This window comes from Bos indicus, chromosome 2 (genome assembly GCF_029378745.1).
Source record: "Bos indicus isolate NIAB-ARS_2022 breed Sahiwal x Tharparkar chromosome 2, NIAB-ARS_B.indTharparkar_mat_pri_1.0, whole genome shotgun sequence".
Lineage (NCBI taxonomy): Eukaryota > Metazoa > Chordata > Mammalia > Artiodactyla > Bovidae > Bos > Bos indicus.
This window is the reverse complement of record NC_091761.1, coordinates 26584482-26597171: the sequence shown is the minus strand read 5'-3', so window position 1 is coordinate 26597171 and position 12690 is coordinate 26584482. Positions and strand designations below refer to the sequence as shown.

At 38.4% G+C, this 12690-nt stretch overlaps 1 protein-coding gene across 3 annotated transcripts in view; it reads right to left on the bottom strand.

Moving 5' to 3' along the window:
* The window catches only part of CFAP210 (cilia and flagella associated protein 210), a 24445-nt gene extending 11755 nt beyond the window's left edge, over nucleotides 1–12690 (bottom strand). Inside the window, exons 1-5 of one of the 3 annotated variants that reach the window (XM_019971319.2) lie at nucleotides 12539–12690; nucleotides 10658–10884; nucleotides 7520–7693; nucleotides 7230–7423; nucleotides 2535–2691 (exon numbers count right to left, since the gene is read on the bottom strand). In XM_019971319.2, coding sequence (XP_019826878.2) covers nucleotides 2535–2691; nucleotides 7230–7423; nucleotides 7520–7693; nucleotides 10658–10884; nucleotides 12539–12587 — 801 coding nt within the window. In that variant the 5' untranslated portion in view covers nucleotides 12588–12690. Of the gene's footprint in view, nucleotides 1–2534; nucleotides 2692–7229; nucleotides 7424–7519; nucleotides 7694–9658; nucleotides 9739–10657; nucleotides 10885–12538 lie in introns of those variants that run through there. The other 2 variants (XM_070803584.1, XM_070803580.1) reach the window with 2 other exon arrangements.

Genomic DNA, 12690 nt, shown 5'->3' with positions numbered 1-12690 from the left:
GGTAGTGAAAATATCAAACTCTTAAAAGTGATTTTTTCGAATTATTTCTTAAAAGCTTTATTTTACTGTTTTTTCTAAGTTATTGTAATGTTCATAAGGATTTTTATAATAAGCAAAGAGTAGAATTAACACAAAGTTAATTCTGATTTTTTAAAAGTTGGAAGCCTCAGCTCAAGGTCACATAGCTAGTAAGTAGCCAAGTTAGCATTCAAAACAGGTCTGTCCTATTCCAAAGTGACTTGGAGAGACAGAAATATTATATTCATGAACCAAGAATAAGACTTCATGCAAAAGGAATAATGATATTACTAGTATTCTATAATACTTAGAAATTAAAACTTTCATCACTAAAATTAAAAATTCAGTAGAAGATTTAGAAGACAAAGTTGAGGATAACTCTCAAAGTAAAAAAAAACAAAACAAGAATGGCAGGAATAATTAACTGCCTACCAAAGAGTCTTTCTTCCCTTCTGCATAAGTAGCAGAACTCAGATTTTGTTCAGAGTGGCAATATTCTCAGCTAGAAGACTATATTTCCAAGCTTTCTTTTCAGCGAGGTGTCACTAAATTACAACCAATGAGATTTAATGGAAATGGTTAAGTGGGAGTTCTGAAAAAGTTCCTTAAAAGGAGAAAAGATAGAACACTCTTTTCTGTCCTTCATCCTTTCTTCTTCTTGCTGCCTGGAGTCTGGTCAGGAGGGTGGGAGCTCCAGCAGCTATTCAAGGCCATGAGGCAATCCTGAGAACAGAAGCCACCTCTGTTCTGAGTACAGGAAGACAAAAAAAGAAAAGCTGTCTCATTCCTTGTTGATTCTGGAGGAATCATATCAGCCTTGGAATGATTAGCTCTGCTCTTCAAATAAAGGTTTAATTTTTAAGGTACTGTTGCAATTTATTTTGTAAGTTTTTACATTTTTCGAGTTTTCTGTTATATGCTTGTACCCTAACTAATAATATGAGAAACCATTTTTTTAAAAATTAGAGCATCACTTCAGAAAGTCCAGAGGGGTTCTAGAACAGAGAAAACAAAATAGAAAGGGACAAAATTATAGAAGAAATAAAAACTTGACACATTTATGGGTTAAAGCATCAACTGAGTGCTTAGCAAAATGAAAAAGACCTACACAAGGTATGTCCCTGTGAAATCTTAGACTCTGAGAGCTTCCAGAGAAACAGAAGGAAAGAAAAAGCCAAACACAGGAGCTTACACACATAAGATGAAGACCATAAATGGAATAAAACTTCTCAATAGCAACACTGAAAGCTAGGTGATTAAGAAACTGTAAATACACAACTCTGAATTCTGAACCCGGAATCCTACATCCAAACTATAAAGCAAGCATTACCTTAGAGGATAAGCTTTCCAGGTGAGAAGTCAAAAATCTCACCTCTGTAGCCTTTCTTCAGAAGCTACTCAAGGATGTATTTCAGCAAGATGAAGGAATAAACCAAGAAAGAGGAAGGCTTAAGATTGAGGAAATAGGAGCTGTGTGACCCAGGAAACGGCACAGGGAAGGCCCAGAAGGCAGCTGAGCAGCAGGCCCAGAGAGCGAACAGTCCAGAAGGCAGAGGACGGGGACTCTGAACGTGGGAGCACCAAAAAACCAATAACATAGATAATTTAATATTACTTAGCTGAACACTTGAAAACTAGTATCATCCATTTGACAGAACATGGAACATATGGAAAAAATTGAGGTATACAACTTTAAAGCAAATGAAAACAATGACAATTATTTTAATCACAAACATATTTACGGAAGCAAAAAATACAGTCATAGTATATTAACTCTTTGATGAACAATATTCATTTAATCATAATAATGATTAAACTAAAATTATACCCTGATTATTTAGGGAGGAGAATGAGAAGAGGGTAGTATTGGAAAAGAGCTAAATCCTCTTTGGGGCAGAGAGACAGAAAACATTTAAAACTGATAAATCAAGATACATATCTTGAAAGCTTCATATATTTTTAAAAATATGTAGATTATTTAGAATATAATTTTCCAAGAAGCAGAAGAAGTGGAGCAAGGACTGCTACTCTAAGCGTTTTGTGATGCTTGATGTTTTAAATCTGGATGTATGTAACTTCGTGAAAGTCAGACACAACAACAATGAATATGTTACTTAAGAATAAAAAATTAACTTTATAAAGAAAAGGATGTTAAAAATTACAAAATAAATTATAAAAACCATAAAACAATTATTACCATTTATTGAGCACAAATTAATAGTGCAGCAGATACTGAATATATATCACCCCGTTCGTTGCTTGTAACAGCTCTCATTTTAAGGATAAGAAAATTCATTTGACAAAAAGTCTCATTCTCTTAATTCTTGTTCATGAGTAAAAGCACATACATGTGAAACAACAGCAAATATAGTTCCCCTCAAAGTATACCTAGAAATCCAACTTAATAGTAAACTTGTTTTCTACTCCACTATTGTTTATAAAAAATATACTGAAAATTAGGCATTGGACTTTGTACATTTCTTGAAGAGATACATTTCTGAGTATTATCTACTTACAAAAAATAGTCTCCTGCTTTCATTGATCTCTTCTTTTTTCTTTCCTTGTTTTTTTTTCATTTCTATTTCATATAATGAGTTCTGTCGCTTTATTTCCTCAGCATCCTTTTCTTCCTCTTTTCTCCTTCTTTCTTCTTCCTCTTCATGTTCTTTTATTCTGAAGAAAAAAAAAAAACAAAGAGTGAAGCAGAAAAATAGAATATAAAGAAATAGAAATGAATTAGATTCTTACTGGGATGATTTGAAGCTGTAAAGGAAAACTTCAGGATTTCTTTGGGGACAAGAACAGATAGGTAAAGAGCAGTGATAAAAACCAAATCCAAACTTGGTTATCCCAGGATTGCCAATTATTTTTCTTTCTTCAAATATGTTTCATTACTCACCAAAATTAAGTCTTTCACCAGATTCAAATGTTTCTTTCCTTTAGAAAGAACCGGTTAACTGAACAATAGACAGTATGCTGAAATGGTGACACTGTTTTATAGAAGAGTCCCTAATCCCGTCTGCTTTTCGATTTCAGCACTACAAGACACTATCTAAGCTATGGACCTGGCCCCTCAGAAAATGGGGTTTGACAGAAGAAAGGCGACGATTTCCTTACCCTGCTGGCCATTTTGCTTGTTATCTTCCCCCTGGCTAACACCAACTATTGATGCCTCTGACTGGTGAGTCATCCAGCGCAGGTTCTCTCACAGGGCTTGCGTGTGAGTTCCTCAGAGACGCCTGAGCAGCCTCCTCACTGCAGAGCTCCGATCTGGATTTAGCACCAGCTCTGTTCAACCCACACCCTCAGGCCCACTACCATCACCACCAGGAGCATGCACCATCAGTGGCTTATCACAGGTTCTGCCCACGTTTGGTAGTTGATCCTCAGCATACTGGCAAGACCACTCCAGCCTGAGCTGCCTGTGTCTATGCATCCACGCATCCCGCCCAGCCAATCAACATATGTTCCTGCCCTCACGAAGCTTACATTTGGGACTTCCCTGATGTAATCAACCTCATCTTACTTTTTAAGTGTCTTTACAATAATTTTTTTAAAGGTGTCGATCAAAAATCTTCTTTGGGGAGATTTTGGCATCACAGAGTCCCTTATTTGCCCTGTCCTCACTTACTCCTTGGAAGGAAAGTTATGACCAACCTAGAGAGCATATTCAAAAGCAGAGACATTACTTTGCCAACAAAGGTCCATCTAGTCAAGGCTATGGTTTTTCCAGTGGTCATGTATGGATGTGAGAGTTGGACTGTGAAGAAAGCTGAGCACCGAAGAATTGATGCTTTTGAACTGTGGTGTTGGAGAAGACTCTTGAGAGTCCCTTGGACTGCAAGATCCAACCAGTCCATTCCAAAGGAGATCAGACCTGGGTGTTCTTTGGAAGGAATGATGCTGAAGCTGAAACTCCAGTTCTTTGGCCACCTCATGCAAAGAGTTGACTCATTGGAAAAGACTCTGATGCTGGGAGGGATTGGGGGCAGGAGGAGAAGGGGACGACAGAGGATGAGATGGCTGGATGGCATCACTGACTCGATGGACATGAGTTTGAGTGAACTCCGGGAGATGGTGATGGACAGGGAGGCCTGGCGTGCTGTGAGTCATGGGGTCGCAAAGAGTTGGACATGACTGAGCGACTGAACTGAACTGAACATCATGCCCACTGTGAGTCACAGGCAGATTCTCATACTGATCAAAGACAATAAAATAGGCCATATTTTCCAAATACTGATGACAAAAATCTGCAATATGTCTAATAAATTAATATCTAATATATATAAATACACTCATCATCACCTTTTAATCAATTAATCAATGATTAACATATACTTCCACATTCCAGGTAGCTCAGTGGCAAAGAATCTGCCTGCTAATGCAGGAGACATAAGAGGTGTGGGTTCAATCCCTGTGTCAGGAAGATCCCCTGGAGGAGGAAATGGCAACCCACTCCAGTATTCTTGCCTGGAAAATCCCATGGACAGAGATTGTCCTGAACATAAATATTAGTAACTACAATAAAACATTCTGAGGTGACAGCTATAAAACTCTTAATAATGGATACTTAAAATTTTTTTATTCATTTATTTTTGGCTGTGTTGGGTCTTCGCTGTTGCGTGGGCTTTTCTCTAGTTGCAGGGAGTAGGGGCTACGCTCTAGCTGCAGTGTGTGGGCTTCTCATTGAGGTGGCTTCGCTTGTTGCAGAGCACATTCTCTAGGGCACTCAGTCTTCAGTAGCTGCAGTGCAAGGGCTCACTACTGGCTCCTGAGCTCTACAGCACAGGCTCAATAGTTGTTGCACACGGGCTTACTATCTCTGCCGCACGTGGGATCTTCCTGGATCAGGGACCAAACCTGTGTCTCCTGCACTGGCAGGTGGATTCTTTACCACTAAGGCACCAGGGAAGCCTAATAATGGCTATTTTTGAAGAGCGAAATGAAAGTTAAAGACATTGAATAGAGTGGAAATAAAGAAGAAATTCTAAATTTTACTCCAAATTTTGTTATATTGCTTGAATTGGAAACAACAGGCATATTATTCATTTATGCTGCTGTCGATTCAGTCGTGTCCAACTCTGTGTGACCACATGAAAGGGAAAAGTGAAAGTGAAGTCACTCAGTCGTGTCTGACTCTTCGAGACCCCATGGACTGCAGTCTACCAGGCTCCTCCATCCATGGGATTTTCCAGCCAAGAGTACTGGAGTGGGGTGCCATTGCCTTCTCTGATTATTCGTTTATAGTTTGTGAAATTTAAAAGAAAATTTTGAAGAGCAGATGAATATACACTCATATGTTAATAGTGCTTAATCTGGATCACAGCATTTCTGGTGATTTTTAATTTATAGCCTATTTTATTTAATTATATTTAAAAATAATGATGAATGAATTAATGATGTAATACTTAAGTATAAAAATATTTTTTCTTTAAAAATGGTAAAAATGTCCACAAACAGTATTATTTTTTTGTATACATTAATACAATGTATATATTGATACATTTAAACTATAGTATGAAGAAAATGATCTCACACAAGGTGGCTGATGGACAAGGAAGAGGCTTTTCACTAAATCCCCTTTGTGCCTCTTCCTATGTGCATGCATCAGTTATTTAGAAAAGTAAGTAAAATAACACCCAAATATTCTCCTCTCCATATGTACAATAATAGCTACTTTAAAAAAAATCAGCTTTGATTTCCATTTACCAACATGGCAAGATTTCATGACATACTAGGGACTTCCCAGGTGGTGCTAGTGGTAAAGAACTGCCTGCCAATGCAAGAGACACAAGAGACACGGGTTTGATCCCTGGGTCGGAAAGATCCCCCAGAGTAGGAAATGGCAACCCACTCCAGTATACTTGCCTGAAAAATTCCACAGACGGAGGAGACTGGTGGGCTACAGTCCATTGGGCCACAAAGAGTCAAACAAGACTGAGCACAGAGACTACTGGTAAGTGAAAAAAACATTTCATAAAACAATACTGTAGGTCTAGTTTTATTTTATAAAATGTGAGTATACATGCTCAGAAAAAAAGTCTGTATCAGTGGATCAATGATTACCAAGGGCCAAGGGTGGGGGACAGAACTTAATGCAAAGGAGCATGAGGGAATTTTGGGGGGCAGTCAAGTGTTCTACATCTTGATTTGGAGGTGATTATACAGCACTATGCTTTGCGGGGGCATAGGGCATGACTTACGGGATCTTAGTTCCCCAACCAGGGATTGAACCCTAGTACCTCGGCAGTGAAAGTACAGAGTCCTAATTAATGGACCACCAGGGAATTCCCAGCAATATGCTTTTAAAAAGTGGATTTTATTAAATACAAATTATACTTCAGTGAATGAGACCCTCTCTACCACTAACATCAAAAAAATCTATATGGCTACATACCAAGACAATAACAAATTATTGTGTTAGATTAGATTATTGTTCAAAAAGATGGACTCCCTCACTCCTCACTTGCATGTAGGTCTATGGCTCTGTCCCACTGAAGTCAGCATGGTGATGTGACTTGAGACTCATGGTAGGCCAAGTGTATTTCCTTACCCTTTGACTTTCTTTGGGTTTAGCCATGTGCTTGCAAGCTTGGGTTCATTCTTTTGCATCTGTCAATACCGTAAAAACAATTTTCCCCTGGTGCTTGCTGTCCCTTCATCCTGGACCTCAAAATGAGATCCACATGGAATAGGATCAGAGCCTTTACTGCAGTAACAAGCAAACCCAGCTGTCCTACAGTTTGAAGAGAAGCTGCCCAGCCAAGCCCAAACAACCCACACACACATGAGAAATAAATGTTTACTGTTGAATGCCACCAGATTTTGTGGCATTATTATAACAATTGTAACTAATATATTATTTTTAGATAAGGAAGTAATCCACCTGCAATGCAGGAGACCAAAGTTCGATCCCTGGGCTGGGATGATCCCTTGGAGAAGGAAATGGCAACCCACTCCAGTATTCTTGCCTGAAAAACCCCATGGACAGAGGAGCGTGGTAGGCTAAAGTAAATGGGGTTGCAGAGTCAGACATGACTTAGCGACTAAGCCACCAAAGGAGTAATAGTGATTCTTAACCTCTTTCTTTGTATTTTTTTCTATTTATTAAGTATATCAGCATACGTTACTTTTATAATCAGAAAAAAAAGCTATATCCATTACAAGAAAAAGAAGAAGGTACAAAAAAAAGGTAATTTATATATACATACTGTTTTAAATGATCTTTAGCAAGAGCCACTCTTTCTCTGCGTTGTTTTTCTGCTTTTTCTCGTTCTTCTTTAAAAGCTTTTTCAACATTGAGTTTCACTTGTTCCTCCCATTTTTTATCTGATTTTATTTTACTCTTTTGGAATTCAATCTGTGCATCCCGTTCTTTCATAACTCTACTAAGAAGTAGTCCTGACTACAAAAAAAAAATTGCAATATTTTAAGAAAATGAAGTCTAGTTATATACAGTGGTGTTAAATATATATAAAATGTAAGAAAACCCAAGTAGTACATGAAAGTTTTTCACTCGTTCTGTCTGGTAAAATTGGTATTGCTTTGCAAGTTCAATGGCCTTTTTCCTTTCTCCTTGTTTGTATATTGCTTCTTCTATATCAAGAATTTGTCTTTCTGCTTCTATTTCTTCATCACGCTTCTTTTTGGCTTCAAGTTTCTGTTCTTTCATCCCCTACAAAAAGATAAAAGCAGTAGTCTGTTTTCATTTTGTAATTTAACCTTACAAAATTTAACATTATAATTAGAGCTTTCCCTGAGTATTTGCACATACCATTAATAAATAAGAGGTTATACTTATGAGCTAATCTTTAATTGAATTTTTTAGGTAATACATTTACATGGTTCAAAACCCAAAATATTACAAAAGTATATAATGGAACTCTCCCTCCAATCCTCATTTGTACCTGGAATCTCTAAGATAAACACTTACCTTAGTTTCTCACACTTACTTCCATAATTCCATTCTATATAAATAATATTGCTACTTTTGTCCCTTTATTTATTTATTTATTTCTGGCTGTGCTTGGTCTTTGTTGCTGCGAGGGCTCTTTGCGGTGAGCTAGGACTGCTCTCTCGTGGTGTGCGAGCTTCTCATTGCGGTGGCTTCCCTTGCTGGGGACCACAGGCTCTAGGGCGTGCGGGCTTCCGTAGTTGTGGCTCCCGGGCTCTAGAGCACAGGCTCAATAATAGTCGTGGAGCACAGACTCGATTGCTCCACAGTACGAGGGATCCTCCTGGATCAGGGATGGAACCGTGTCTCCTGCATTGGCAGGCGGATTCTTTACCACTGAGCCACCAGGGAAGCCCTTTAAAAAATCAACAACAGCATATTTCACATGTTCTTCTACACCCCTGAGGAGGTAGTCAATGTCTCATATCCATGAAGTCATTTTCTCCTTTATGGGTCATACTTTCTACATCTTAAGAAAATCTCACCTACCCTGAAACCTTGAAGCTATCCTATGATTTATTTTTAAATGTTCCATTTTCCACATTTAGGTCTTAAATCCAGCTGAAATTCATTTTTGTATATTCTGTGCCATAGGGATATAATTTCATTTTTTCCATATGCCAATTATTTCAGTATCTGTTATGGAATTTCCATCTTTTTCCATTTAATTTGCAATGACATTTCTAGCACATGGCAGGCTCCCATGTATAACACAGGATTGCTTCTAGGCTCTCTCTACTGATGAATCATTTTGCCAATCCCTGTGCCTATACTGCAGTTTTTATTATTATGTTTCTATTACACTCACTACATTTTTTTTCTTCTTTAACACCCATGAAAGTGTAAAGTATTAGGTGTAGTGTGGTACTTCTGGGAAAAAAAAAAAAACAGGGAGTATATTTCACACCCCCATCTATTTATGGACCAAGGGCTTTTCTAAAATCAAATTTTTTACAGTATATGTTATATATGCTCTTTTAACATACAGTTTTACAAATGCATAGTCATTTATAGAACAGTTCCATCCTCCCCTAAAATTCCCTCATGTCCTGTTAGAGTCAACTATTCCCCCCACCTGTACCCCCTGGGAATCACTGATCTGTTTTCTTTCCTTGTAAGTTTTGCCTTTTTCAGAATGTCACATATTATATTACATATATGATATCAGTCATGATGTAACTCTTCCCTCTTTTAGAAAAAAGAGAATTCATAAATTATGAACACTGTTCCTAAAGCAAGAAAAGACAAGCTTTCTGTGTCCCCTCCCAAAGATAGATAATGTACCTTGCAATATAGTGAGGAAATATGCAAAGTTGGGGGGGGTAGGGAAAAGTGAGAACTCTCTAAGCAGATATTATGCTTGCACAGAGTTTTAAAAATTCTACTAGAAAACAGGAAAAATTCCTGCCTCTCAGTTCCTCAATGATCCAGGCAAGTGTTGTAGGGGGATGAGAATATCTTTTCCCAGCATTTCTCCCCAGGTGAAATAATAAAAGGAGTCAGAGGATACCTCCCCACTTTGAAGTAGATTCCCACTCATGTACATGGCACTAAAACGCAGGTTACTGTACCTCTTAGGTAGAGAATCTTACAGATGTACAGAGAACGGCACAGCAAAGAGATGTATCATTTTAGAAAAAGATGGAATGGCAGACAAATCAACGGCAGATGAAGCTGCCTGGATACCTCAAGAAGCTCCTTGGCTCCTCAGTTTCAAGACCTGTGTTTCTGCACAATCCTCCATCGTAACAATAACCAGCATTACCCTGATATCCAAACCAGACAAAGACATTTCAAGAAAACCAATATCATTTCAAGAAGTTCAATCAGTTCAATATCCCTCATCAGTTCAATATCCCTCATCAATACATATGCAAAAATTAACATTTTAACAAACTGAAACCATCAAAAAGATAACATATAACCAGCAGACATTTATCCCAGGAATGCAATCTTGCTTCAATGTTTGAATACTGATCAATTCACCATATAACAAAATTAAGAATTACAACTTCATGATTACATCAACAGAGACAAGCAAAAAAAAAAAAAAAAAAGCACTTTAAAAATCAAACATCCATTCCTGTACAATAAGGCAAAAAGAAAGAGAAAGAAAGAACTAAAAGACACACCCAGATTGGAAAAGAAGTAAAATTCATAAAACTGTCTTTACTTTCTGTTGCAGGTCAAATGTCAATATCTGCTTGATGTTCATCCATCAACAACTGAGCATAATAACAAACTGTGTTATATCCATACAATGGAATACTGCTCAGCAATAAAATGAATTAATAATTGATACAAAACATGAAAGAATTTCCAAATAATAGTGTGAGTTAAATTTATAATAGACAGCAGATCAGTGGTTGCCTGGAGACACTGGAGGAAGCATGGGGAGGAATGAGAGGAAGTAAAATGGGGTACAATAAAACTTTCTGGGGGGCAATTATATGTTCATTATCTTGATTATAATAATGGTTTCAGGAGTAAATAAGCACATCCAATCTTAAATTGTACACTTTAAATATATCCAGTTTACTGTATGCCACTTATACCTAAATAAAGCTGTTGAAAATGTGTTTCAATGCACTGTAATGCTATTTTGCATCTTTAAAATATTTATAAAAGAGTACTAAGAAGAGTAAGTCTTCAGTGCATGTGTACTCCGAGATGGTTAATACTTACTGCATATGTATTAGTCCAGTGTTTTACCACTTCTTGGGATCGTAAATGCATTTCTTTCTTTGCTTTTCTTTCTGCACGAAGGCATGCTGCTTCTCTTGTCAAACTGTCTAGGCTATCTCGAATCCTTTCCCACTCATTGTGTGGAATTATGGTGACCTGCCGGAGATCTACTTTGGTAGGCAGAAGAGGTGGATAGAGAACTGGATCTTCTTCACAGTTCTTCATTTCTAATAAATTTTTAAAAATGAGTTAAAAGCTTTCAAGAAGAGTTTAAGTGATTTTTCATAGACATTTCTATATTGGCATACTATCTGGAAGTTGTTTCAAAGAATAATTTTATTCTTGTTATCTTAAGAACAGCTGGGATTAAGTGGAAAATATACAAGATTTTAAAATCAGAAGACATAAATTTGAGTCCTTGCTCAGTCAATTCCTTACTATGTAAACTTGGGCAAGTTATTTAACTTCTTGGAATCTCAGTATCAACATCTTCCAAATGAAGATATAATTTAGCAGTGAGGCTCAGATGCAAACTTCTGGACCAACTGCCAGAGTTAAATCTATCAGGTAAATATTTTAGCACGGCACTTTTTTTTTCCTTTTTGCTCCCTGAGGTTTGTGGGATCTTAGTTCCTCCACCAGGGATTGCAAACAGTCCAGGCAGTGAAAGCATCCAGTCCTAACCACTGCAGCACCAGGGAACTCCCAGTGCAGTACTTTATATACAAGAAAGTGAATATGTGAGAACAATTGTGTTTTTTCAATACGTGCCCCTTGAGTACTGTCTCCTACATGTCATGATCCTCTGCTGGTACTTCTTAAGTTTTCCACAGCATATATATGCACTAGTGCCCACTGGGTGGGAGAATGGCTGGCTCTCACTTGGCACAAGGGATTTGATTGCTACTGAAGCAATGACACGGAGAAGGCGATGGCACCGCACTCCAGTACTCTTGCCTGGAAAACCCCATGGACGGAGGAGCCCGGTAGGCTGCAGTCCATGGGGTCGCTCAGAGTCGGACAGGACTGAGCGACTTCACTTTCACTTTTCACCTTCATGCATTGGAGAAGGAAATGGCAACCCACTCCAGTGTTCTTGCCTGGAGAATCCCAGGGACAGGGGAGCCTGGTGGGCTGCCGTCTATGGGGTCGCAGAGTCGGACATGACTGAAGCAACTTAGCAGCAGCAGCAGCAGCAGCAATGACATGAAGATAGTCTAAGTTCCCAAGGTTCTAATGTTACCATGAGAACATTAATTGGGAATTTACAGACTTAAGAAACCAAAATCACTCAAAGTAATAAAGAGTTCTTTAAATGTTCTAGCTACTTCTATTACAAAATCAAATTTTTATAAAAGGTCATGTGAGTTAATCCACCTTAAACAGCATTATTTTTACACTGATACATCAAAGTATATGCCGTAGGGTGAGACATTACCTTCATTCTAGATTTGAATAAAATGAGACTTTCCTTAAGACACTTTCCTAAGAGCACTCAGTAGGTTCACAACATTCTAATGAGATCACTTATATTTCCAAAATACATTCCAAGTCATTCAACGAATAACAAAGCTTAAGTGCGAGAGAATTCAGCAAACACCAGACTTTTGGAGCTGCAACGGCGCAGCTTGAGGTCCAGACCAGCTAGACCAGTCAACTGTTAAGTTTCTGACTTCTTTTCTCTACCCTTATTTCTGTAAACTTCCCACCTACCCACCCATCCATGGTCAAAACTGTCTAATTTACACGGAGCCCAAAGATGCCCACAGTGCTGTTTTTATTTGGTGCAGCCCGTTTCAGAAGGTAATGTACCCTCGCCTCTCCCCGCGTGCTTGGGAACCAGAAACAGTCCCTGTGCCGGGATGGGCCAGTTTAGCTCACCCGCGCTTTCCTTCGCCTGTCCACTGCGCCTTCCGAATCGCACCAGCATCTCTAGGGTGCCCGCGGCGTTCTCAGGCTTGGAAAGGCGATTTGAAGCGAAAGCTCCACGGCCTCCAGGCGGCAGAGTTTTCGCCAAACCACGCAGTTGCTTA